Source organism: Apus apus, chromosome 1, assembly GCF_020740795.1.
Source record: "Apus apus isolate bApuApu2 chromosome 1, bApuApu2.pri.cur, whole genome shotgun sequence".
In the NCBI taxonomy this organism is placed as follows: Eukaryota; Metazoa; Chordata; class Aves; order Apodiformes; family Apodidae; genus Apus; species Apus apus.
In genome coordinates this window covers 16,216,432-16,243,977 of record NC_067282.1, presented here as the reverse complement: position 1 = coordinate 16,243,977, position 27,546 = coordinate 16,216,432, and the positions used below count along the sequence as shown (strand labels likewise).

Sequence of the window (27,546 nt, the reverse complement as noted above, 5' to 3'; positions counted from 1 at the left end):
CCAACAGCCAACATGGACCATTATAAACCCATTCCCAATTATAGCCAAGGTGAAGTCCTAGACTCTTGTTTGTAGGATGTATAAAGTCACAAAGCCTCTTTTCTCTTTGTATGCAATTGCCATTGCCTATTGGGCTAATCATTACCTGCTAGCTGTGGAGACTTGATCCAGGCTTAAGAGAAGAGTAAATTCTACAGAATTCATAGTCGTTATAGCTCTTATATTGACTTCTGTTAAGCCTATAAAAATTGAAGTTCTTTAAAAGCACTGATGAACAAGCAAAGAAGCCCAGCATCGTTATTGTTTGAGAGATGAGTGAGATGTGTAAGGATGGTCTAATACTGTGAGCTGTTCTAACGTTGGATCGTATATGGTATAAAGTATCTGTACATCCCAGCTGTCATATGGATTTTTTTTGTACTTTACAAGCAGATTTATTCCTTAATCATGAGAAAGAGTTATTGTTGGACATTTTGTATTCAAATCTCTGTTATAAAGGCAGTGCCCTAATTTTCTTCACAAGGAAGTAAACTATTTTTTACCTATTATAACTTGCAACACTAAGTATTCCTCATGTACATTTTGGGATGTTCTCAGCCTTTTATCTTTCAAAGGTGTCATTCCTTTATGTGAGAGTGACAGAGCACTGGAACAGGCTGCCCAGAGAGGTTGTGGAGTCTCCTTCACTGGAGACATTCAAAATCCACCTGGACGTGTTCCTGTGTGATGTGCTCTGGGTGATCCTGCTCTGGCAGGTGGGTTGGACTGGATGATCTTTTGAGGTCCCTTCCAAGCCCTGAGATTCTGTAATTCTGTGAAAAAAGAGCACATTTTGATTAATTTCTAATATTTGTCTATATTTAATTGGATATATTGTTAGTTAGATTGAGAAGTGCTAAAGGAACTACTTTCTTCACTTTTCCCAACTTGTGAACAGGCACATTTGCAACACCTGGCCCACTGATTTTTTTGTCTTGTCTACTGTGTCCATACGGAGGAGGGAGATTATTTTTTTATCTTGATTATAATTGCCTTGGTTCTAATTGCAAGGAGCTGAGGGATCCAGTAGAAACTACACACTTAAAATGTACATTAAAATGACTTTGTGCATAAAATATTAAAATACCTTGCAATGACAAAGGTTTAAGTGACATAGGTAATAATTTAGGTCTCTTTAGCAGTGTAGAAACCTTTGGGAAGAATCTTGATTGAGATCCATAATTTTTGTACCTAGGCTAGATATTGCTTCTAATAATAAAACTGTAAGATTCTTATACATGACTGGTTTATATAGATGTTGTAACTGTTATGCAGCAGATCCTTTTGATTAGTTACAAGCTCTTCCCACAGCAAATCAACATGAATTTAATCTATATATAAAAGCACATATTATGATCAAAAGACAAAGGATGTCTTTTTCATTAAAAGGTAATTTCATTTTACAGATTCTGAGATTGCAGGCTAGATCCAAAGACCATTATGTTAAAATATCTGAATAAAGTTCTGCTGTTCTACAAATAGAGTGATCTTCTGACTGAGATCTTATCCATCAACATCTGTTTCTTTGATGATTTATGTACAGGAGTCTAGCTCATTTTAAGAAAAGATGAAAATATATTATCTTTTCCAGTCTGAGGGTTGGATTAATCTCACTTATCTTTGCTGCCTGTACATGAAGTGTCCAGGCTGAACTTACCATAAATGTCCTTCTCTGTTCCACAAGAGAGTTAGACACCTTCAGCAGTGTTTGATCCAGCCCTTCTTAGGTGTCAATTTTGGAATGTGAAGAATTGCAGCTGGTGAGGTTTGTTATCTTCCTTGGTTTAGAAGCAGCCTAGAAATCTAACTTAAATAAGCTGCCTAACTTCTAGGTGGTTGAAATTAGGTGAAAAATACCTTAAATGACAAAATTAATATAAGTATTGAAGACTGTTTCTTAAGGTTAAAACCCTTTTAATGCCCAACTTTTTTTTTAGCATACAGGTTTTTTGGCCCCTTAAATATTTTGAGCATGTGTCATTTATCCTTGCTAAATTATCACAAAATCCATTCAGTATATGTCATATGATGGCACTGTGAGACAAAGATGTCCTCCTACACTAAGGATCAAACAGAACTTTCTGATGTTTTTGGTTTTTTTTCTCTTTTTGGGGTGTCAGTGGAGAGGAAGCTGGGAAAAATCCTCCACTGCTATGTGGGCTTGCTTGAATGATTAGTTCTTTTTTGAGTGCCTGCACACACAGATTCACATAGTAATTAAATTCCTGCTGTGGAAATTACTATTTAAAGGAAACAATTTAAATTTTTTGTATTAAACATTCTATCAGAAATTAAATACAACATTTTATTGGTGAGAGAGAAGCTGCTTATGAAGAAACACACTATATTAATGTCTCTTCTTTGGAATCTTAGGGTGAGAATAAAGTACTTATTCTTCTGTTCAGCAACTCTAGAAATTCTCATTTACATGGTTTATAGCCACCCTCCCCTCAATAGAACATTTCATGTCAGATGTTTTCTTACAGATGACCCACGTCCTCTTCTAACCTAGACCCTGAGCAATGTCATAGTGAATTCACATGATGACCAGGACAGAATTTGGCAAAAAAACCACTGCCCTGGGATGAAATTTCCTTTGGTGCTAGAACTAAAGAGCCCCTCCAAACTGGTCTGAGTTTTTTGTTTTGATTTTTACTTCATCTAATTCTACTTCATACTGCTGCTGAAGATTCATAGGGGTATAACAGGGTATGAAATATGGAATCAAGGAATAAATAAAGTTTCAAGGAACCTCTGGAGGTCAGCTAATCCAACCATGATTCAAAGCAAGGCTAATGTGGATCATAGTGGAAGAACTTCAGTGGAAAGGCAAAAGGAATTTCATCCTTCAAGTCTGGGACTTACTTGTGTAGAAATGCTTTGTAGCTCCTTGTGTATCATTGAGTAGACATGATTGTATGCCAAGGCCACAGTCCAGGGATGTACATATGTAATGTGCATCATATTGGTTATGAGTTAATTGTGTCTTTTACACAAATCATGATTGCTTTATCTAATAGCTATTTAAAAGTGATGTGTTGATCCAAAGGAATTATTTTTTTATTATTTTATTATTGTATTTTCACTGTCCTTTTATAATTTTCAGTCTTTGGCTTCAGACAAATTGAATAATTCTTAGTGCATGAGTAAGTGAAGATCTAGGAAATTCTTATTAGAAAAAAGCTGTCCGTTCATTCCTCAAAATGTTGTTCAAATATGGGGGAAATAAATCCTGTAGTTTAGTTCTATAGAAAACCTTGTGAAATTCAAAGCAATCTGAATTTTCCTGTGAGCAACCTTGGCAACAATTTTGTAGTGAGCTGTACTGTCATATGTCGCTTTCCAGAAAGACACTGTGGTATTTATAAATCTATCTAAGAATAAAGATAACCCACACACTAAAGCATATGTCAGGGCATAGCTGTCACTCCTGTCAGCATGTAGTTCTTTACAGGAGCAGAAAGGCACATTGACTCACCAGTGTGTGGCCTTGATTTTAGAGCTCTGAGCTCTGTGGAGTTTATTTTGCATTAATGCACTTTACAAATAAATGTCCCTGTGTAAAGCATATGTTGATATGCAGAGATAGCACTTGTAGAAGCTGCTACAAGATATTAGAGCAGGTAATGTCTTAGAGAATTTGCCACATTCTGTTTGAAGGGACCTGGTAGTGTGTCATGGATTAATATCTAAGATGCTCTGCAAGATGTGACTTCCTGCTTTCTTAAGGGGACTAGAAGGACAGAAGGGAGAAGGTCCTTAGAGAAACAGAAACTATGTTAGGCAGAAAGAACTTTTTTTGTCTGAGAAATGGTAGCGTACAGATATCCATGTGCATTGCAGGGTGATAATTAGGAGAGCCAAAGTGCAGCTAGAGCTCAAACTAGCTACAGCTGTTAGGGAAAATACAAAATATTTCTGTAAGTTCATTAACAACAGGAGGATTAAGGAAAATCTCCATCCTTTACTGGATGCAGAGGGAATGTTAGTAACAAAGGATGAGGAAAAGGCTGAGGTGCTCAGCACTTATTTTGCCTGAGTCTTTAGCAGTGGAACTAGCTGTTCCATGGATACACAGCCACATGAGCTATGAGACAGGGAGGTGATGCAGAATGAGGTCATCACAATTAAAGAGGAAGTGGTCAGAGACCTTACACCACTTAGAAGCACACAAGTCTATGGGACTGGATGGGTTACATCCTAGGGTGCTGAAAGAGTTGGCACATGTGATCACCAAGCCACTTTCCATTATTTACATGAAGTTCTGGCTAACTGGGGAGGTCCCAGTGGACTGGAGGGTAGCAAATGTAACACCCATCTATGAGAAAGGCAGAAAGGAGGATCCAGGAAACTATAGACCTGTCAGTCTGACCTCGGTACCAGGGAAGGTCATGGAGCAGATCATCTTGAGTGTCATTAGAAGACATACTGAGGACAACCAGGGGATCAGGAGCAGTCAGCATGGGTTTATGAAAGGCAAGTCCTTCCTGACAAACCTGATCTCCTTCTATGACCTGATGACCCGACTACTGGACAAGGGCAAGGCTGTGGATATTGTCTATCTGGACCTCCGAAAAGCATTTGACACTGTTCCCCATAGAACTCTCATAAAAAAACTGGCTGCTCATGACCTGGATGAGCATATGATCTGTTGGATCAAGCACTGGCTGGACAGTCAGGCCCAAAGAGTGGTGGTCAATGGAGTAAAATCCAGCTGGGGCCAGTCACAAGTGGTGTTCCTCAGGGCTCAGTGTTGGGACTGTTTCTGTTTAAAATCTTTATTGATGATCTTGATAAGGACATAGAGTGTACCATCAGTAAGTCTGCAGATGACACCAAGCTGGGTGGGAGTGTTGATCTGCATGAGGACAGGGAGGCTCTACAGAGACACTTGGATAGATTGGATCATTGGGCTGATGTTACTGGTCTGGGCTTCAACAAGGCCAAGTGCCGGGTCCTGCACTTGGGCCACAACAACCCCAGGCAACACTCCAGGCTTGGGGAAGTGTAGCTAGAAAGTGTCTGGCAGAAAAGGACCTGGGGTTCTAATTGGCAAGTGGCTGAATATGAGCCAGCAGTGTGCCCAGGTGGCCAAGAAAGCCAACGGCATCCTGGCTTGTATTAGAAATAGTGTGACCAGCAGAAGTAGAGAGGTGATTGTCCCCCTGTACACAGCACTGGTGAGGCCACACCTGGAGTATTGTGTCCAGTTTTGGACACAATTCAATTCAAGAGAGACATCGAGGTGCTGGAATGAATACAGAGGAGGGCAATGAAGCTGGTGAAGGGCCTAGAGAATCAATCTTATGAAGAATGCTTGAAGGAGCTGGGAATGTTTAGTCTGAGAAAGAGGAGGCTGAAGGGAGACTTCATCAGTCTCTACAACTACCTGAAAGGTCATTGTAGAGAGGTTGGTGCTGGTCTCTTCTCACAGGTAATCAGTGACAGAACAAGAGGGAATGGCTCCAAGCTGCAACAGGGGAGTTTTAGACTGGACATTAGGAAAAAAAAATTCACAGAGAGAGTGGTTAGACAGTGGAATAGGCTGCCCAGGGAAGTGGTTGAGTCACCACCCCTGGATGTATTTAAGGGTTGTTTGGATGTGGTGTGGATGGTGGGTGGATATGGTTTAGGGGAGAATTTTTTAGAGTAGGGATGATGGTTGGACTCAGTGATGCCAAGGGTTTTTTCCAACCTGAATAGTTCTATGATTCTTGAAATGGATTAGTCCTGATCCAGCAGAACATTTTCTATTGTATTCAAATACTTTACTGGCTTGTGATACCCACACGTGTGGAAATATTTCCATACAGCTACTGCCTGTATCAGTCCTGAGCTCTGCTTCCAGCTCAGCACACTGTCTGGGCAGTTGCCAGTCAGTCACATTATTAAGCCTTGAAATTCTGGCTGAGTGGGGGATTACTTCTGCCTGTGCTTCCTTTCCAAACTGTGTCACCTACTTCCCAGCCTGTCCTCACTTCTTAAGCTCAGGGTCTGTGTAAAGCAGGCAGTTCTGTGAAAATGAATATTGAATCCTCCTGGATGCAGTTAACCTTTGAGTCTGAGATGTCTCTTGCTAGGATGGGAGTGTGTTTTCCAGAGTGTGAGAACTGTTTATTAAGGTCCTTCTCTCTGTGTGTGCAGTGAGAAGAATGTTTACAGCTACCCTTCCCATGAAATATTGTCATAGTTCATATTTGACGAGGAACTGTGAACGACAAACAAGCTTCCTCTACAAAAAGAACTTCTTTTGGCTCAGGAAATCCTTAAACTGAAAATTACTGGTTGCAGAGAAAGAATTTTGAAAATGAGTGTGTAATTTTGCTCTTTGCTTGTCTGAAGACAGCTGATATTTACCTTTGGTTTGAACTGGAAAGTCTGCTTGCATGTTACAACATCAGCTTCCCTTCACTGACAGACAAAAGAAAAGGTACCCACAGACTCCTCTTTTTCCTAACTCTGCCTTTTTATACTGTCCACAAAGTTTTCATTTCAGCTCAGAAATCATTCTTCACTGTCAAGTTCTTATGCAGTTCTTCATGCTGTCACCTATGAGGAAAGATGTCTCCGATTGTCTCCTTTCACTTCTTCTGAATTAAGTCCAGGTTATGCTTTCTAAAATATCCCTTAACCAAGATTGCAAATACTTTTGCACAGCACCATGTACATAAGAAGTCTGAATAATAATAATAAAAAAACCCGTAGTTCATTTTCCATGCAGGAATTGTTACAGTTTGAACCATTGTTTTCTGGTCTAGCTAATAAATGAAGTATTTCTAAGACTTGTAATGCAATGTTGTAGTTTTGATTGAAGGGAAATACAGGTTTTAATGTGTTCTCTCGGTTATCGACTTGCAGACATGCATTCATAAATATCTTAGATTTGAGGAGGTTTTATAAAATGTTCTTGAGAAGGTACAGGTACTACTTGTGACTGTAGGATGGTATCATTCCACTTGCATTTATTGTCAGAGTTTTTTCCTTGAGAATTGCATGGGGAAATGAGGAAAGGGAAAGGAGAACTTATTTGTCGGTGGGGTTTCAGAAGAGAAGAAGCTCAAGAGCTTTGAAAAGAGCTTTGAACAAAAAGCTAATTGCTAGATTTGCTTACTGCGAAGACACTGATTAACTGAAAAAAACTATTAAAGAATAAATTAGCAATGATGAAATTTACTACAGGCACACCACTGCATTGCTTTACTCTTTATTAAATATTTGTGCCTCTTCACCATAATGGGAATGTAGATGGGTTGTGAGTTTTCAGAGTTGCATTTATGTTCATCTCACTTGCAATAGACTTTATTTTGATGCAAGATTTCAGTTTGGTACTTAAGAAGACACCGGGCCTGTTAGAACTAATGGAAACTGCACAGCTCATAAAACAAAACCCAGGACTTTTACCTATAAAAAAGGAAAAATCATGCTTTGGCAATAAGGAGGTGTAATGGAGTAATACACAACTCTTCTAAGATTCAACATGTCAGAAAAACACATTAAGATCAGCCCTGTTTCCGGTTGTTTTTGACTGTTCTGTCTCAGTCCCCTCAGAACTATTAGTTCTAACTGGTACCACCCCATGAACATTTCCCCGTCAGGTCATAACTGTAGCTCCAGTTCTCCTTATCTTTCCTTACAAACCTTCTTGATGTATCACAGTTGTACAAAACCACTATCCTTCGTGTCACTCAGGTATTAGCCTTTTCTGCTCCCTGTACCTTATCCTGTAGGCAATATTCAAATACTACTGTATTTTCTTTAAAATTTTGGAAGCTGCTTTTCTTTTCCACATTGCCATGTCTTTTTTCTTGACCTCCATCAATTAATTCAGGCTGCTTTTCTTTTATGCCTCTGACATTCACATCAGCTTTTCTCTACGTCACTATTGCCACAGCTGCTGCAAAGATCACAGTTAATCTTTCTTCTCTGTCATTTACCACCATAAATTTTTCGATTGCAGCCAGTTCAAATTGTTCTTCTTTATCTAAAAGCCTCTCACAGCTCTCTTGCTCTTTTTCACACCTGTTCATGTTTCAGTGCCCATTGCACCTTCCAATATTCTGCTCTAGAAAAGTCATTTGCCTTTGTTCATCTCCTCACTGTTCCCTAACTTTGAGGTATTCTCTCAGTTGTTCCTCCCCCACTTCAATCTTCTCTTTGTGATAGTTTCCAAAGAGTTGTCTTTTAATTTGTATGCATAATGCCTCTGAACTTCCAGTCTTAGTTATATGCTGCCATTTTATCATCAGCAAAATAATTAAGGGCAGATAAAGGAGCAGTCAGCACAGATGAAGACCATGCATTTTAATAAAAAATGATAAATTTAATCATGACAATGATGTATGATATATTACACATATTTAAAGGATGTAGATTAATACATATAGTTATGATAGACAAATAAACCATCCTAGTATTGCCACCTAGTTTGCATTTAATATGTTATTATATCATACCATATCAATGATAACTGTTTTGGGAAAGCACGGATAAGGGTTGCATATACAATATGTCTTGGGAACTATAACTCTACATGTATAACTGTTACTATTGCTCTAAGTCATCTTCTCTAGGCAGATTTTTCTTTTGTTTCAAAATCAATGTGAGAGGTTGATGTGCCCCAATATGTGTTTTGTTGCTAATAATTTGATCACTTTTTCATCCTTTGTAAAAAAACCAAAGCAAACAAACAAACTAAAACCCACAACAAAAAAAAACAACCCCAAAACCTTAAACTGTTAACACATTTCAACTCAGTAAGGAAAAATTCGGAATATCTGCAGAGAAAATAAAACCTTGAAAAGACATTTTTATGAAAAGCGTATTTCACTACAAAGTAATATATGACCAATGTAATGGTTATTCTTAGTACAAGAAGACGCACTAAGGAATACTTCCTGGTGATAGCATCAGTGGTGCAGTCTTTTTCTTATAGGGAACTATGCAATGAAGCAAAAGTGGAGCTTTATTGCAAGTCATTCTTGATGTAATTTTGTCTTGTATCTGGAATTCATCTGGATGGTTTACTGAGAAAAACTACATTAAAGTTCGTGCACTCAATGAAAATTTCAGTTTTTGACACTCTCATCAGTAGCCCTGAGTAGTTTAACAATTTTTTGTGAGAATACCTTTATTGTTGTTGGAACATGTGTTTTTAAATCAAAGCTTTTACAGAACACAGAATGCTATGTACTCAGCCAAACAATAAGTTTTAAAAATCTCTTCAGATACCCACTGTATTAAATAGAAAAGCTGTTTCCTTTCTTCTCCTGTATCATACCTTCTGAAAGTCAAGCAGTTCACAGAAGATAGAATCATAGAATGATAGAATTGTTTAGGTTGGAAAGGACGTTAAAGATAATCTAGTCCCAACCCCCCTGCGTGGGCAGGGACACCTCCCACTAGACCAGGTTGCTCAAAGCCCCATCCAACCTGGCCTTGAACATTTTCAGGAATGGGGCATCCACAAGTCTTCTGGGCAACCTGTTCCACTGTCTCACCACCCTCATAGTGAAGAATTTCTTCCTAATATCTAACCTAAATCTACCCTCTTCCAGTTTAAAACCATTTGCCTTGTCCTATCACTACTCGCTCTTGTAAAAAGTCCCTCCCCAGCTTTCCTGAAGGCCCCCTTCAGGTACTGGAAGGCCACTATAAGGTCTTCTCAGAGCCTTCTCTTCTCCAGGAGGAGCAGCCCGAACTCTCTCAGCCTGTCTTCATAGCAGAGGTGCTCCAGCCCTTGGATCATCTTCGTGGCCCTCCTCTGGACTTTCTCCAACAGCTCCGTGTCCTTCCTCTGTTGCTGGCTCCAGAACTGGATGCAGTACTGCAGGGAGAGTTCTCATGAGAGCGGAGTAGAGGGGGAAAATCACCTCCCTTGACCTGCTGGCCACACTTCTTTTGATGCAGCCAGGACATTGTTGGCTTTCTGGTCTGCAAGCACACATTGCTGGGCCATGTTGAGCTTCGCATCAACCAACACCCCCCAGGTCCTTTTCCTCAGGGCTATTCTCAATCCATTCTCCACCCACACTGCTTTTGTGCTTGAGATTGCCCCAACCCAGGACACCACTGCACTTGGCCTTGTTGAACTTTATGAGGTTGTCATGGGCCTTGCTCACAAGCCTGTCAACATTCCTCTGGATGGCCTCTCTTCCCTCCAGTGTGTTGACCACATCACACAGTTTGGTGTCATCAGCAAACTTGCTGAGGTTGCACTCAATTCCACTGTCCATGTCACTGGCAAAGATGTTAAAAAGCACCACTCCCAGTACCAACCCCTGAGGAATACCACTTGTCATTGATGTCCCTTTGGAGACTGAGCTGTTGACTGCAGCTCTTTGAGTGTGACCATTCAGCCAATTCCTTATCCACTGAGTGGTCCATCCATCAAGTCCATGTCTCTCTAATTTAAATACAATAATATAATGTGGGACAGTGTCAAATGCTTTGCACAAGTCCAAGTAGATGACATCAGTTGGTCTTTCTGTCTAACCCATGTCCTCCTGAGTGAAATTTTAAATATATATTTATTTTTCTCCCTGCCTCAGTTTTTCTGTGGAATTTGGCATGGCTTTAGCTTCATTCACCATACCTTGCAAAGGAAAGTATTTTGTTTTAAGAGTCATATATTAGCTTGTATTTTTTTCAGCAAGTCTGCAGCTGGTTTCCGTGGCACATGCAGAAAAGTCCAACCCACAAAGGCCATTTCCCCAGAGTATTTTTGAGACAATAATGAGAAAAATATCTTGAAAACATATACTGTGTGAGTGGAGTTTGAGTTTTTTAAGATAGATTAAACTTAGGCTACTGAGAATTTGGAATCCTGGTGGATTTGGAAATTATTTGGAAGTCCTGTGTCACTGTAGTATTGAACGATAAAGAGCTGTGTGGACATGTAAAAGGAAGCACTTCAAGAGTGAAAATAGAAAAACAACCAACAAAAACTTTAACTTTTACTGCATATATTGCAAAAGCTAATTTTATTTTCTTAGTACATTTTTCACGACCAGATTTTCCTTCTACTCTGTCTACTCTCGTCTCCACTTTTCAATAGCAAAAGAAAGCTACTGCTTTTTCTTATAGTCTCATTCCAGCTTTCATATGTGATTGATGTACCCTAGAAGAGGTTACAGCAAGCAGTTTAGTTGTGGTTCTTATAATGAATGTGCAGAGTAGCAGTGGAACAAATAGGTATCATCGGCTCTTCTTAAAGTTGTGTACAAAATCCTTTTTCCATCTTGCAAAAACAAGACATTATAAATAAGTTCTTTATTATTTATGGAAAGTTGACAGCATATTTGATGTTGTGGAACAAGACTTTCTGCTTGTAGCCTTTTGCTGAGGGCAGGTGACATGCAGAAGGCCTCACTAACATGCAGAAGGGCTGTTTGCTCACTTCTTAAGTGCAGGAGCACTTTTTTCACTGGAAATGAACAATGGAACTTAAATGTATGTTGTGGCAAAAGAAGAAAATCTTCATCCCCCAAAATAGGACCAAAATAACGTGGGTGTAATGAGTTTGCATGGATGTTCACAACCAAAGCAAGTCTGTGGGTGCAGTTCAATAGGATAGAGTATCTGAAGAATTTCAGTAGTTGCCTTCCAAACTGTAGTAAGGGTTTGAAAGCTCAATTAAATTCCAGTGCTATTTGTTAAAGGATTTTTTAGGTTTTTTTAAACTTAAAAAAATAATAACAGCATTATTGTGAAGATGGAAGGTTTTACGTTGCTTGTGGAAATGTTGTGAGTAGTATCACATTGAATGCAGAAGGACATGTCCTTAGGTTATACATGGGCTTACTGTAAAGCAGATACAATCCTATACCCCTTATCAGTGACACAGAGGAAGAAAATAACAAGGACACTTAGCTGCATGGTAAAAGTCTTGGATAAATGGGAAGAACTGTAGTCAGTGAACTAATATGGGCTCTCACTTGTTCATAGAGTTTCATTGACACCAAGGTTATAAAATGCTGTCGTTTGTTTCAACATAAAAAATGCTAACAATTATTTTTTTTATTTGTATTTGAGTAAATATGTATTGTATTATTAAAAAAAATATAGGGATTGACAGACTAAATCACACTGTGATAACTGTGAATTAAGTCAAAGAAACATAAGAAGTATAGTATTAGTTAAGTTACTCACTCAGACCCCATCAGACCCTTTGTTTTAGTAGTTGCTATTTATTTTCTTCGCATGATCACATTTTGCAGCAGTCCTGTTGCTATGAGTAAGAGTATCCTCACAAGATATAAATACCTTCTTTTTCGTTATTGCCATGTTATAAAGTTAAGAAGAGAAAAAGAATTTCTTATTTTTAAAAATTATTTTCTTGGCAAACACAATTGATTGCTAAAATTTATGCAGAGTAAATCTTCTCATTATTAATTCTGAAAGGAACTTGGACTGTGACTCCAAGCTTTACAGGTCAATGCAGTCACCATATCTCAGAAAGTTACAGGGGATGATTTCTAGAATAGTCACATGGGTTTCTTTTAATTTGGTAGGGATTTATTCCTCCTTATTTTGCAGGGGAAGAGAGCTATTTTTTAAGTCACTGGTGCCTTAATCTTCATCATCTTCACTGTTGCAATATCTCTCAGTCTGACAAAGTGAGAAAGACCTTAGACCTTGAGAAGTTTGGAAGAAAAAGCTATGAAAAAGATAAAAGCACCATATTAATTCATTCCACTTTACTACTCTTTCTGCCAGTTTGAGAAAATTTGAGTCTTACATTAAAGCCTGTGTTAGAAGTGGTGATAAAAATAGCCCTCTCTAATGTATCTATTTGTGTAATTAGATGGCTGCTATTGCAGTAACTCTTGGGCATCCCATCCTATTCTGTTCAGCATATTCTGTTGTGGCTGTTGTAGTCTCCAGCAAATGTGCACAGAAGAAAATAGTTTTAATAAAAAAGATAACCATGTGGGTGTTTGTTGTTGTTGTTGTTGTTTTCTTGTTGTTTCTTTTCTTTTCTTTTCTTTTCTTTTTCTTTTTGTTTTCTTTTTGTTTTTTTACTGCATCTGCTTTAAGCTAGAGGAATGGGAGATCCTCTTTTCTTCCACTTTACTCTTTCTTCTTTGATTTTTATTTCTTTGAAGAGGTTGCTGTGACTGGCTTTTAAATAAGTGCTAGTGTCATTACCTTGTCATTACATTAACACAAGGAAGACAGACTGACACGGATCTCATGTTTTTCCAGATGAGGATAGGCATTCACTCAGGATCAGTGCTGGCCGGCGTTGTTGGTGTCAGAATGCCACGTTATTGCCTCTTTGGGAACAACGTCACCCTTGCAAGCAAGTTTGAGTCAGGAAGTCACCCACGCCGCATCAATGTCAGTCCGACCACATACCAGTAAGTCCTCTTAGCTTTTTCATACTGTTTTTATTTCAGCCTGTTTTGAGCTCGATCCTGTAACATGCTCTGCCCTCAATACATGAACTTCAACAGAAAGTTGACAGGGCAGCAGGACAACTGGAAAGAGGTGTTGCATGGGGCTGTCAGTCTTTTGTTTGCTATTAGAATGTGCAAAGAAGTCAGGCAGTGGAGGCAAAGAAGCACAACAGGAGTGCCAACCATTCCTGCCAAATAATGTGTAACAGAAGTGGGACATGTCTCTCATAGCACCATAGTTTTATGCACTATTACAACTTTGGGCTAAGGATTTGAGTTCCACCCACTCGACACAGTTGATGAAGAGAAGCACATTCTCATTTGCTCAGAAGAAAGTCTTTATTTAATTTTGCCAGCAAGACCAAGCTTTCAAAAAGTTTTTATGCCTTCTTGAAGACAAAATTTCTTATTTAGCACTGTATAGAGACACATGATAGAAACATTTTCTTAATGTAAGAAAAAAAATAGAAAATGGCAAAGCATTATCCTTAGCTCTTTGAAGAAATTATGCAAATAGAGAGAAAGCTTGATTTAATCTGGTTAGGAGGAACAGCTCCTAAATAAAAAAAGGTGTTCCTTATTGTTCAAATTTGACAGCTTGACTATTAGAATTTCTGCTGCTTGGATTACTACTGATGTGCTCACTTTTTTGACAGGAGACCTCAATCTTACTTTTTTTATAACATTCTGTATCTGAAATAAATTTCTGAAGTACAGTTTTGCTCTGGTTTTGGGACTGTTTCTTTGTGGTAAATCTGTATGCAATTGCTCAAAAAATAAGGCTTTTCTTTCTGGGTTTTTGTTTGCTTGTTTGTTTTTGTTTAGTTGTGGGGGGTTTTATGTGTTATTGTTTGTTTTTTTCCCTTATGTAGAACTGTGGTTCTCAATATTTATTCTTCCCCATGGTTATGTAAATGAAAGTTTTAGATGGAATTTCTTCATCCAGGAATCAAAGTGTCTGATATGCTAAATTATAAATCAGTCAGAAGCTTAAAATTAATTTAAACTAGTGAATAAAAGCCCATTCATGAGTGCACGAGGACAGGGGAGAAATCAAGAAATAACACTGCCGACTCAGTGGCCAGAAGAGAGTGCAATTACAAAATGTGCTATAGGGCAGGTTTATTCAAAGCTTCTGAAGGTGATGTAGAAGGTTTGAACATAATATACTGGTACTGTCCAAATAAACAATGCATCTGAATAAATTTTCTTAAATATAATATGCATGACTAGGTAATTTGCTGCGTACAAATACAGTGATTCATTGCAAACTGAAATGTCTTTCTAGTTGACCTTATATTCCATCAAATGCTTCTATTTGATCATACCATGCTGCTGCATACTTAGTTAATATTTTTATTTTCTAAGAAGCAGTGTTTTCCAAAGTAGATAATTCTGAAATCGGTATGAAAACAACAAAATTTTCAATTAATTTAACCTACTAATATCAGTCATGGCATGTTTGTGTCTACCATGCCCCCTGATGAAAATTCTGATACAAGTTTTGTGCTTACAAGACATACAGATCCTGGAAATGTATCCAATAATTACCAGCTTTCCTTTTATGCTAAAGATTATGTGTTAGAAAGCATCATCAGCATTCAAATTATAATCACACTTCAGAATGCCTGTTACTGGTTTCAGATGCTTCCTTGCAAGCCCATAATCTGCCTATGTAAGAATCAGAGTCTAAAATTATAAATATAAGATGTGGTGTTGCCTAGCAGCAGCAGTGAACCTGGGGCAACCTTGCTCTAGTTACACCTGCCTGTGCAGAACTCTGTAGTATGAGACAGTACCAAGGTGGCCTTTGAATCTGATGGGGGTAAGAGCTCACTTCTGTTCAAAGTATCTTGTTTTCTTTACTCAGGCAGGTCTTTTGACTGAAGGACAGCAGAGCTTTATTTCATTTGCTGTCAGTCACTGAGCATTGTAAATTGAGAGCACTGGAACGCCACTGGTAAAGTTTCCAGTGAAACCTGTAGAAACTGGAGAGGGAGTAGAGTATCCCAGACTGGTCCATGTTTAAACATGGGGCTAGGAGGAATAGGAGGAGAATGATACATTCTTTGTTCCTTTAGTAAACTGGCAAATCCAGCTCAAGGTTTATTTAATTCATCTACATTATGCTGAATTGAATAAAATTACCCTGTTTTCTATGTTCAGGAAGGAAGCACAATGAGATTTATCAGACTCTTCTTCAGCACAGAAGAGAGAATAAATAATTTTTAATTCTTTGTTTCAGCTTGCATAATGATGTTTATCAGATATTAATATAATATACCTACATTCATCCTGTTTCCCTAATAGTATTACAATGTAATGCCTTGGGATCTCTAAGCAGTTATGAAAAGCTGGTAAACGTAATTGTTGCTATTTGTCAAATAACTGTATTAAAAAAATGAATTCTCTTTTTCTCTTCCTTCCACCTCTGGTCTTTTCCAGCATTTATTTCCCTTATGGAGAAGGTGCTTCTAGTGCCAGGTGTTGGGTACAGATACTTTCCCTTATCACATGCTGGGCAATACTTCTGCGACCTGAGCTTAGGCAAAGATGAACAACCTGTATCCCACATCCTTAACTGATGTAGGAGAGAGAGTAACCAGGTGTACCTCCTTATTGGAATGGGTGAGGTCACTGCTAGTTCACCTGTTAAATTGCTCCTTAGCCTTTAAAAATTATTAAAAACTGCAGAATTTGAATAGGTTTTTAACAACTGTCTCACAGAATGTTGCATGGAAGAAGTTTTACTTCTAGGTAATTAAGAAGGGTGCACATACATCTCTCTTTCTTGTGATTTAAAAATAACACTGCATTTCTATAAACTCCTTAGAAGATTTTTATTTTAATAAAATTCTTTTTCCTACAGGTTATATCTATATCTACATCTGTATCTATATCTATATCTAATCTATATCTATATCTACCTATCTATCTGTCTATCTAATCAATTCTACATATATATTTTCTGTCTCATGGACAAGCTGGTTTTTGCTGTCCAAGAGCCTTTCCAGATTATTTTAAGTTTTATTTCCAATGGTTCTTTTTATATTGGTCAATTCACCATGTATCTGTTCATGAGATGTTCATGGACAGGCAATTTAGTTAGGGAAAGAAAGAGAACACAGCTTATACATAGACACAAACAAATATTGTTAGTCCAATTAATTCATCTACATTTTGCTGAATTGAATAAAATGACGCTATTTTCTATGCTCAGGAAGGAAGCACAATGAGATTTATAAGACCACCTTGGACTTTGAAGGGCAGACTTGCCTGTTTCAGAGCATGGTTGAGAGTGTCCCTTGGGAGACAGTCCTGAAGGGCCAAGGAGCCCAGGAAGGCTGGTCATACTTCAAGGAGGAACTCTTAAAGGCACAGAAGAAGGCCATCCCCAGGTCCCAGAAGATGAGCCAACAGGGAAGAAGACCAGAGCTTTGGCTGGACCTCAGGAGCAAAAGGAAAGTTTATGGCCTGTGGAAAAGGGGGTTGGCAACCTATGAGGAATACCAAGATGCAGTGGAGCTATGCAGGGGGAAAATTAAAAGGGCCAAGGCTCAAGAAGAACTCAACTTGGCCACTGTACTTAGACAACAAGAAGTTTTTTCCAGTATATCACTAGAAAAAGGAAGACTAGGGGAAATGTAGGCCTGCTGATAAATGAGGTGGTTGCCCTAGTGGTGGAAGACACAAAGAAGGCAGAGTTACTGAATGCCTTCTTTGCTTCAGTCTTCACTGCTAAAGCTGTTCCTCATGAATCCCAGAACCTGGAGGCAAGGGGAAGGTTTGGAGAGAGGAAGACTTTCCCCCTTAGTAGAGGAGGAGTGGGTTAGAGACCAGTTGGCCAAGCTGGACATCCATAAGCCCATGGACCCTGATGGGATGTACCTGTGAATGCTGAGAGAGCTGGCAAGCTCACTGATGATACAAAACTGGGAGAGATGGCTGACACACCAGAGGGCTGTGCTGCCATCCAGCGTGACCTGGACATGAGGGAGAGCTGCACAGAGAGGAACTTAATGAGATTTAACAGAGCAAATGTAAAGTCCTGCATCTGGGGCAGAGCAACCCCATGCATCAGTATAGGTTAGGGGCTGACCTGCTGCAAAGCAGCACTGAGGAGAAGGACTTTGGAGTCATGGTAGACAATAAGTTAACAATGAGCCAGCATTGTGCCCTTGTGGTCAAGAAGGCCAATGGTATCTTGGGATGCATTAGGAAGAGTGTGGCCAGTATGTCAAGGGAGGTCATCCTCCCCCTTTATTCTGCCTTAGTGAGGCCACATTTGGAATCCTGTGTTCAGTTATGAGCTCCCTAGTTCAAGAGAGACAGGGAACTGCTGGACAAAGTCCAGTGGAGGGCAACAAAGATGATTGGGGAACTGGAGCATCTCCCTTATGAGGAAAAGCTGAGAGAGCTAGGACTCTTTAGCCTGGAGAAGGCTGAGAGGAGACCTTATTCGTGTCTGTAAATAATTAAAGGGCTAGTGTAAGGAGGATGGAGCCAGGTTCTTTTCAGTGGTGCCCAGCAGTAGGACTAGGAGCAATGGGCAAACACTGGAACACAGGAAGTTCCATCTGAACATGGGGGAAAGCTTCTTTACTGTGAGGGTGAATGGCACTGGATCCGGCTGCCCAGGGGAGTTGTGGAGTCTCCTTCTCTAGAGATGTTCAAGACCTGCCTAGATGCAGTCGTGTGTAATGTGCTCTAGGGGATCCTGCTTCAGCAGGGTGGTTGGACTAAATGATCTCTAGAGGTCCCTTCCAACTCCAGCGATTCTGTGATTCTGTAAAGTATTAGAACTCTAGTCAAAATGCATTGGCTTATTTTTGTTATTCTGTTCCTAGTGTTATCTGCCTCCACGAGGCTGCACCCCCGTAAGTCACTGTGATTTGAGATTATGGTCCTGGGGCCTCTGCTGTCCACCTGTGCTTATGCTTTGTGACAGTAAATTTTTACTCCAGGTTCTTAGGTACTTCACTGTACTCTGTTAAATCACTGTTCATTAGTTAACAGCATATGTTACACCGCAGTTCCACACAGCTAAAGCTAAAACGTATTTTGACACTAGTCATCTTACCGCCAGACAACTGCTAAAACTGCAAAAAGCTCAAACCTTATCAAATCCAGACAAGTCCTGAGGCCAGCACTGTTAGACCAACACAAAGCCTGGGGCCTCTCTGCTAGTGGTGGCACAATCGTGTTCACTGAACCTAATTCTCTAATGTTCCAAACAGACCAGAGATCCAGTATTCCTTCTGCTTAGGTGGGTGAGAAATAAAAATATTAAAGATCAATGATAGACACTCACCATGCTAAGCATCATGTGATATACAATATATCACATTAAAAAAATCATGGTGGGTCTTTTCATAATCTTATTACAATTGATCCGCATGAAGAAAAAACACCAATGCACGAACTTCCATAGTTCAAATAACAATAAAGCAAAATGTGACATGAATTAGATCCAGATATAGTCAGGGTTTTTTTCAGTCTCCTGGTCTTTCTAGCATGTATAGAAACTGAGGGAGAAATTAAAAATTTAGGACCAAGTGTACAGATTTTTGGCATTAAAATAGAAAATTTTATGAACAGCCTACCAGTATTTCTAATGAGTGCCATAATAATTTATAATCTGAACTAATTTGGGAAAAAATGAGCTAATGCATGTTATCAAACCAGATACCCAGCTTGTGAACTGACCAACACTTGTTGCCACAGAGGAAGGGCCCAGCAATCCAGCAGTAGTGTTCAGATAACTCATCTGGGAAGCAATTAATTAATTTTTTCAATTGTACTATTTAATAGCTGGATGTGAACCAGGTTTATTGCAGTTTTTACAGTTCTTTTAGAGTTAGAACAGAAAGAACCTTTTCTTGTGTGGATAGCTCACCCTGTGAAATGTAACGTTCATGGCAGATTGACTTGACCACTTTGTGGTTTTTGGTGTGTATTGTATTGAGGAAGGCAGTGCATTTTCCCCTTTAATATTGTGCATTATATGTCTTTAAGAGATATTGTTCAAATTTTGGTCTATCCAAAACAATTTTCCTAAAAGAAGCTTACACTGAAGTTCAGTTCTGAGTGGGTGGGTTTTTTAATTCTGATTCAGCAAATTGTGAAACTGTATCATAATGTGGCTTTTATTTGCAGTACATGGAAATTCATTATACAGAGGTTACAAGGTATATCTATGCAAAACCAAAGCTGAATAAATATTTGGCTGTCGTTAATACCTTACTTGAACGTTATATTCCTCTTATGTAGTTTATTGAACAGCAAATGCTATCATTAGTCTCATATCTAATTAGACAGGAACATGTGTTTGAAAGTTACAATATCATGCATATTATATATGCATCTTTAAATGGACATATCAGTTTATGGTACCTATCTCAGGAACTGGATATACTGTGAAGTATGTCCACTGTACATTTTGTGGAGTGCCTGAGAAAGAGAGAGGGGAGCAAACTGATCAGGCAGATGGTTCTTTGTTCCGAGGAGATGGATCCTCCTAAACTGCTCCTGTGGTCAGGAGACAGTGAGTGGCAAGCTTGGCAAGCAAGAGGAGGAGCCTGACCAAGGATGGGCTGCATCATTACCTGGCCTGCTTGCTTGCTTCTTACTGCCTGTTGACTCTGGAAAGATTTATCCTGACTGTGGCCTGAAGGTGGCTTTTAAGAGAAGTCTGGTGTAAAAGGCAAGACAAAAGCATTACAAGCTGGGATTTGCAAAGTTTGCTGGGATGTGGCAGCCTGAGCGAGCCATGTCCAGCAAGCACTAGTCACAACAGTGGGGAGGAGGTCTTGAAGGATTTCAGACACTGTATGGGCAATGTCCTCTGAAGCCTTCATGGAGGGACTCGAAGTATTAAAGCATGCTGAAGCTAGGTGAATACTTCCTCAGCACTGCTGTTTCTCAAAGCAGCTAGAGTCAACACACATGGTAATAATTTATTCCTTTGGCTGTGGAAATAGGGTTCTCAAGAAAGATTGTCTCTTGTATTTCTGAAGGAGTTGCTCTTCCATATTTCCAAAGGAGTTGCCACTCCAGGCTGCTAAGTGACTGCTCCTCTCACCATCCTACCCCTCCTTTTGACAGATCCTGCAGTTTGTGATTGTATCTTGTTTGTGGAGGAATAGAGAGGGTTAGCCTGCTTTCCACACACACACAAAAAATATTAAAATATTTGCAGCCATTCTTCCTGTTGAGCCTGAGAGCAAACAGAGGTGTTTTTTTTGTGTGAGTATTAATTTGTCTTCACAGCATCCAGGGACAAGTACAAAGGTCTGACATCCCTGAGAGATGGAGAGATGAAGAGGTGAAATTGCTTTCCAGTGGGCATGGGGAGTAAAAATCATTGTGGAAAGCATGCACTCAGCATAGAGGGCCTTGCAACAAATAATTCTATAATAACAAACCGTTCTTAGTTAATTTTCTGCATATAGGAACTCTCTGATGAAAATGTGACTGCTTCTTGCAAAAATACTTTGATCTATAATTATTCTATCATTTCATCTATGCAAAAAAGAGCTACAGCTTTTAAAAACTTCTTCAAAGTTCCCACTAAGTATGAACCCAATTTTTATTCATACACAGATCTTCTGACATTGAAATGCTTTTTTCCACTAGAAAATAACATTTTCTGTTTCCATACTGATATTTATTTATTTATTTATTTATTTTTAATGAAGGAACTGAAAATAAATAAAAAAAAATTGAATCATTCTAAGATAGCATCTCTTTTTGTCTGAAAGCAACAGCATTTACACCAAGGAAGAGAAAGAACAAGAATTCAAACAATTCTGGAAGCTTAAGGTTAGAAGGGGAAGCTGTCAAAGTTCATCAGCTACAAATCAGTGTTCGAGAAGTTCTCCCTCCCCTGATAAACCAACAAAGAAGACAAACTGAGGGCAGACCTAGTTCCAGGCAATTTATAGCAATGCTTGAGTTGCCTGATCCTCCCAATTTAAGCACTGAATTGTAAATTATATATCCAACCATTTGAGTGGAATCAGAAATTTTGAACCTGATACTAACTTACTATAAAAGTATCCTTTGCAATATTGCTTTTAAGGGAAATACACAGAAGTGATGCAGGACATACAGCTGAGATAAATGCTTTGGAAAATTTTCAGCCTCGTTGTTATATGCATATTCCTGGACTGCAGAGGTTGTGTAACTTCAGCATAAGCTCTGTGGCTGCAAGACAATCTGGGGACATTCTATGTAGAATTTAATCTGCCACAGAATCACAGAATCACTGGAGTTGTAAGGGACGTCTAGAGATCATCTAGTCCAAGTCCCCTGCTAAAGCAGGCTTCCCTAGAGCATATTACTCAGGACTGCACCCAGATGGGTCTTGAATGTCCCTAGAGAAAGAGACTCCACAACCTCCCTGGGCAGCCTGTTCCAGTGTGTTGTCACCCTCACCATAAAGAACAGTTTCCTGAAGGTGAAAGATAGATTGTGCTGTCAGATTTTAACAACAGACCATCTGATTTGGTCACAACAAGATGTTCTAAGAATGGTCCACATGGTAAGACAAGCAATCAGAACTGGGTGCCACCACCCAGGAAACCTTCCAGACCAAAAAGTTTTACACTGGCTTTTCACCTGAGCCAGAGGGGAAATGCAAAAGCTGACTGTGTGGCTCGGCCTTGCCCCCACTGAGGTTCTGCATTATCCATTCAGCTGCTTGGCAGAAGTAGTGATTCTTTTGTGGTTCTTTCTACACGTGACATGACAAGAAATTTAGGGCTGTAGATCTGGGCCATGGCCATTAATAGCTACTGTTTTCTTTTTAACATCACTAATTGCCTAAATAGAAGAGCCAAGATTTCTGCAAAAAATGTGTTCACTGCTATACACTGAAAATTAGCAGATAACTTACTTCTTTAGTGTATTCACAAAGCTGTAAGAAGTCAGAAGCAATTTCTGAACCATGATCACATTCTCAGTCTAGGAAACCAAGCTTAAGGACCAATATATTTAAGGAATCTGAAGAACCTGTTCTTTAGGAGAATGCTAAGAAGAGGCCATTTTTGTCCTGGCTAGAGCCTTTCTAACAATATTATTACAAAAGCCAGCAAATACTTTTTTTTCTTAAAATTATAAACTAAGTAACTTATATAGAATATGATCATAAGTAGCTTCCATTAAATTTGGTAAAGAGAGTTTCCCACTATGCTTGTTTGTCAGCTGAAATGTTATTTCAATAAAAGGTCAGCTAGACAGCTTCTGAGGGTAAGTAGCTGATTGAAAGAGTGCATCTAACATAGACATGTGGAGTTTATCACAAGCTACAGCAGTGGGAGATGTTCCAAAGGACTAATTGGTTTGTCATCCATCACTCCTGGCAACTTTGATATTCTCATAACATTTCATTGCAACGAAGTTACAATTCACAAAAAAGGTGAAAAGAAGACCTTAAATTAATATATTGTGGTTTTGTTCTATGAGAAAATTGTGTAAAATGTCAGCTAAACTCACTGCCAGCCCTGAATTGAATCAAAGAATTTATATATATATATTTTTTACAGTTTCAGACTCGTATAACTGTCATTACAATTAAGTAATGTTAGGCTGTGAGAAGGAAACCATTGATTTTTAGCAGGGCCAGAAGCTTCAGAGTAAATGGTCAGTTTGGGGAAGAAGGAATGAAGTGACTGTGTACAGATTTAGCTCAGAAAGTTCTAGGAATTCAGTTGTTGCTTGCAGAAATCTAGTTTGTGAAGTGGCAAAGAGTTATTTCAGTGTATTAAGCCTATAGTTTTAAAAGACAAAATATTTGCTGTTAGCACTGCAGAGATGAAAAGAGAGGAGCTTCTCTGCAGAGGTCTTTGCAAATTCTCATGCAATTCAGAAAATATTACAGTATTTTGATCATAAAATTGACAGTCTGGAAAACAGACTATGACATTCAAACCACATGCTAAAGAAAGACCACCACAGAATTTCAAAGGCAAAAACATTACTGGATTTATAGCCAACTGATTGTTTAAAACCTGGGAAGAAAATGCCTTTATATTTCAATGAGGTCACACATATTGTCTCAGACAAAACCCACAAAAAACACTCAGTGAAGGAAGTGCCATTACAGGTGATAAGAAACCTGGAGAATTCTCCTGGCAACAGGATTTATTCATTCATTTACTTGCCAGAATCAGCTTCAAAGACATTAAATAAACAACCTATTGCAAAATCCACTGAAGCTAATAAAGTTTGTCCCACGGATGTTTTTGAGCTTCAAATAGATAGACAATAAATACCTTGGGAGGGGAAGAGATGAAGACTGCTTTCATATATCCAACTGTGCTCAGAATTTACCATTACCTCAAAACTGCTCTTTTCAGTGCTGTGAGGGATTGAATACCCCAACCTAGTTTATTTGAAACAAAAAGAAAATGCATAGAATTATTTTCTTTATTCTACAAGTCCAACTAGTTCCATGGAGGATACTTGATAAAGAAGCCCCAAAGTTTCAGATCTAGCTAGAGACAGATTTCTTCACATGGAGGAAGACAAGAAATAGCATAAAGGTGGATAGTCAGGCCTATGCTGTTGTACCACTTGTGTAGGCATGCCTGGAGAATGGCTTCCTGGCTCCCGTGAACCTGTAACCCCTTTTGACCCCAGCCAGATCACCCACATAAAACCCGTGGTACTTTTGATGAATAATGTCAGATCTAGCATGATTCTATGATTCTTAATTTGATCCTGGTTTTTTGTTTGTTTGTTTGGTTGTTTTTTCTTGAAGCTTCATTTGCTGTATTTGAACTTGATTTATGAAATACAGTACTGACTACATGAAGGGCATAAAATGACCACTCTGCTGCTACCTGTGCGAGCTGCCAGACACTGTCACCTTCATGACTACTTTCCAGCTGGAGACCTGGTGGTAGTTGTCACTCCAAAATGTTCATTTCAGTACAACTGGCCTGACTGGAGTGTTTAAAGTGAGCCAAATGATACATTATGGCTAATGATCATTATGAATTTGGTTCTCTTTCCAGTACATGACTTTCTGAATGCTGACACTGATTTTCAGAGAATGTGTTTATTTGGGCCATCTCCTCAGCTGATCTCAGTCAACAGAGCTCCTTGAGGTGGATGATGCTAAGTTAATACATATCAGCTGAGGATCCTGGCTTAGGGGTTTTTTTAATGTTACATAACACTTTCAACTCATTTTTTATTTGGGACCAGATAGGATCAGTCTCTTCCAAAGAGATGTTTCTTGACTGTGTTTTGCAGTTTTTTATATCGGTCTGTTTTGTTTTTTTTTTCCTAGGCTTTTGAAAAAGGAAGAAAATTTTATTTTTATCCCTCGTTCCCGTGAAGAGCTTCCAGAAAACTTTCCAAAGGAAATTCCTGGCATCTGTTACTTCCTCGAGGTCAAAAGTGGTCAGAAGCCACCAAAACCCTCCATCACATCTGCTAGAGTGAGAAAAGTTTCTTACAACATTGGTACCATGTTCCTCCGGGAGACAAGCCTATGAGGCCTGCTGCAGATCAAAGACTCGTCAAAAAAGCACAAGCCCAGAACTGGGTCATGACAGGGGAGTTGGAGGTTCTTTCCATTTCACTGCCTTGTTCTGAACAAGCAGTAAAAGCTCCGTGTAATGTCAGGCAATAATAATTTAAAAGGTGGGTGACTGCTGTCAGTAAAGAAAGTGGAGACAGGGAAAAAGAATTAAACAATGTACTTCCACTTCCAGAGGAATTTCTTGCATAAACTTCAGTCTGGCCCCTCTATGACAAACCAAACAAAACAAAACCCCAACTCTCAAATTAGAGGTCAGTTTTGTTTTGTGAAGAAGGGATGATGGTTCTCTGTAGATCTGCACCAGCTAAGCAGAATTGAGAGTCAGTTCTGATTATGCATTCCTACATTTAATGTGTTCTCCAGTAAGGTAATGATGTTTTTTAACTTTATGAACAAACATTTCATATGTATACTGTAGACCTGTTGTAACCTTCCTGGCAGGAGGAATTATAATTCAATACAAATATTGTAGGAATTCTACCTATTTTTATACATATTTCACTTTCTGGATAATTACATTCCACATACTGTAAGCTGAGTGAGCTTAGCTTTTCAGAAGCTATTGTATATTTCATACATTCTAGCTATCAAACCTTATTGTTATGCAAGTGGGAAGAAGTAATTTCTAGACTTTTTGGCAACAAAAATATCAATATTTTACAGAAGAAAACTCTTTGGTAAATCTCTTTACCTGATGTTTACGCTAAAGCTTTAGATGAGCATTGTCTTGCTTATATAAAGTAATGTCCAGTATTTGTGCCATATGTCCAGTTCTTCCAGGACAATGCAGACAAAGTGTAGATCAATGTATTATCAAATAGAAAGTTCTGTCCAGTAGGGCTTGTTTCCCACTAAATTATCAGCCAAACTGATTTTTGGTCGAGGTCCTGGGCTTTTTAAAAATTTTGATCTGGTGAAAACAACTTCTGAGAAATTCCATCAGACACTGGAAACTCTCTGAATACTGGTTTTTCATATTTTTTGGTAGGATTTATGTTCCTGCTAGAGGTCAGTTATTAAAAATTGTATCTGTTATTAATAATGCTCATCTAGAAATTTCCTCTGTTGCTGGATTGGCTGAAAGATCTAATGTAGACCAAAAAAAAACCACTGAAAAGGGGCAGGCAACACTTTCCCAGGTTTAGTACAAATGACAGTTCAAGATTTAGATGAGTCCATGTCAATTTTTTGAAAAAAGGCCAGTTATTTTATGTTGAAAATTATTTTAACTTTATTGTCTTCAGTTAATCCCATTGAAATAATTGTTTATTTCTCAGGTTTTCCTTTTAAAAAATAATAGCAGTCAGTTTTCCTCTGCAGGTGTGCTTCCTTTAGGGTTGTACTGGAGTTGGCCGATGTTGTTCTGCTCTTGCAGGTTGTTAGTTAACACTTGTGCAGTGGTTCTGAAGTGGCTTAGCTTTTACATGGGCCTGATCAGAGATCACTTAAATCAAAGATAAGGCTCTCAACAGCACTAGGAGGCATAAGAAACTATAATCCAGACCAGAAACTAGAGTTAGCTTATAGATTTAGTAGTCATCACTTGAGGCAGCTTTTGAAAATGTGTCTGAATTTTCACCATGTGTCCAAATTATCCAATTAGGTCTTTCTGTGGAGGGAGTAATGATGCTGTGTTTTCCTCTTTGACCAGTAGTCCATGTTAGTTTGAAGAAATCTGCATGGCACTGCTAGCCTATGCTGAACATGTTTCAGGCTTCCTTTCCCTGAAGCCTTTCTGGATGAGAAAGGACTATCTTGAACCTATACAGACTTCAGCAGGTAGAGGACATCTGAACTTACTATGCTGGTGTGATTTTTTTCTTGCCTGAAGAGGTTAGATGCATGGAAATTGGACCAGAAAGTGGCTTAAATGGAAATTCCCTGACTTCCTAGTGGAACACTGATGTTCAAGATTTCCTCAATTAATCTGAGAACTTGTTTGGGATTGGAGGAGTTAATCTTTCATCTATCTTGGTAAACTGGATCTGCAGCTCTACTGTCTATCTGAAAAAATGACTTGACAAAAACTGTTTGTGCTTGAGGTTGTAGAATTTCCATGCAAACTGCAGATCTGACAGCTTTCTGCATAGAGTGACAAGTTTCAGCCTATAGCCATTAGTTTGCACACAGACAGGATGTAGCATGCATTTTTTTCCTGGGAACACCAGTGAGACTTGCAAGAATTATGAGTAGAGAAGAGTTCATGTTTCACCAAGGGAAGAGACCACCACTTCCTGGCTAATAAAGCTGTGGTTTTGATGTCATTACCTTCTTCCCTAGAGTGAATATTTTTCATATAGCTATCAATAGACTGAGATTTCATTCTGACTTCACCAGCACATCTTCATTGTTCCATAGGTGCTGCTGTCAGAGTACAAATCTCTCTGCCCACTCTTTTTCTCTTCTCACCACCCTCAGTCTTCTGTGAAGAGAACAAATATAGAGGTTCAGACCGAAAGCTTGTAGCTCACCATCCTCATCCTCTCAAGTGACTTTTTATTCTATAAGGAAATTTATAATCATGGAGATGAGTGCAAAAACTGAAAATTGGTGTCAGCA

The 27,546-nt window shown here is 38.9% G+C and overlaps 1 protein-coding gene across 1 annotated transcript in view; it reads left to right on the top strand.

Annotated features, from left to right (window-relative positions):
- The window catches only part of GUCY1A2 (guanylate cyclase 1 soluble subunit alpha 2), a 151,731-nt gene extending 126,110 nt beyond the window's left edge, over window positions 1-25,621 (top strand). Inside the window, exons 7-8 of the mRNA XM_051608903.1 lie at window positions 13,243-13,397; window positions 24,733-25,621. Coding sequence (XP_051464863.1) covers window positions 13,243-13,397; window positions 24,733-24,940 — 363 coding nt within the window. The 3' untranslated portion in view covers window positions 24,941-25,621. The remainder of the gene's footprint in view (window positions 1-13,242; window positions 13,398-24,732) is intronic.
- Window positions 25,622-27,546: the final 1,925 nt, after the last annotated feature.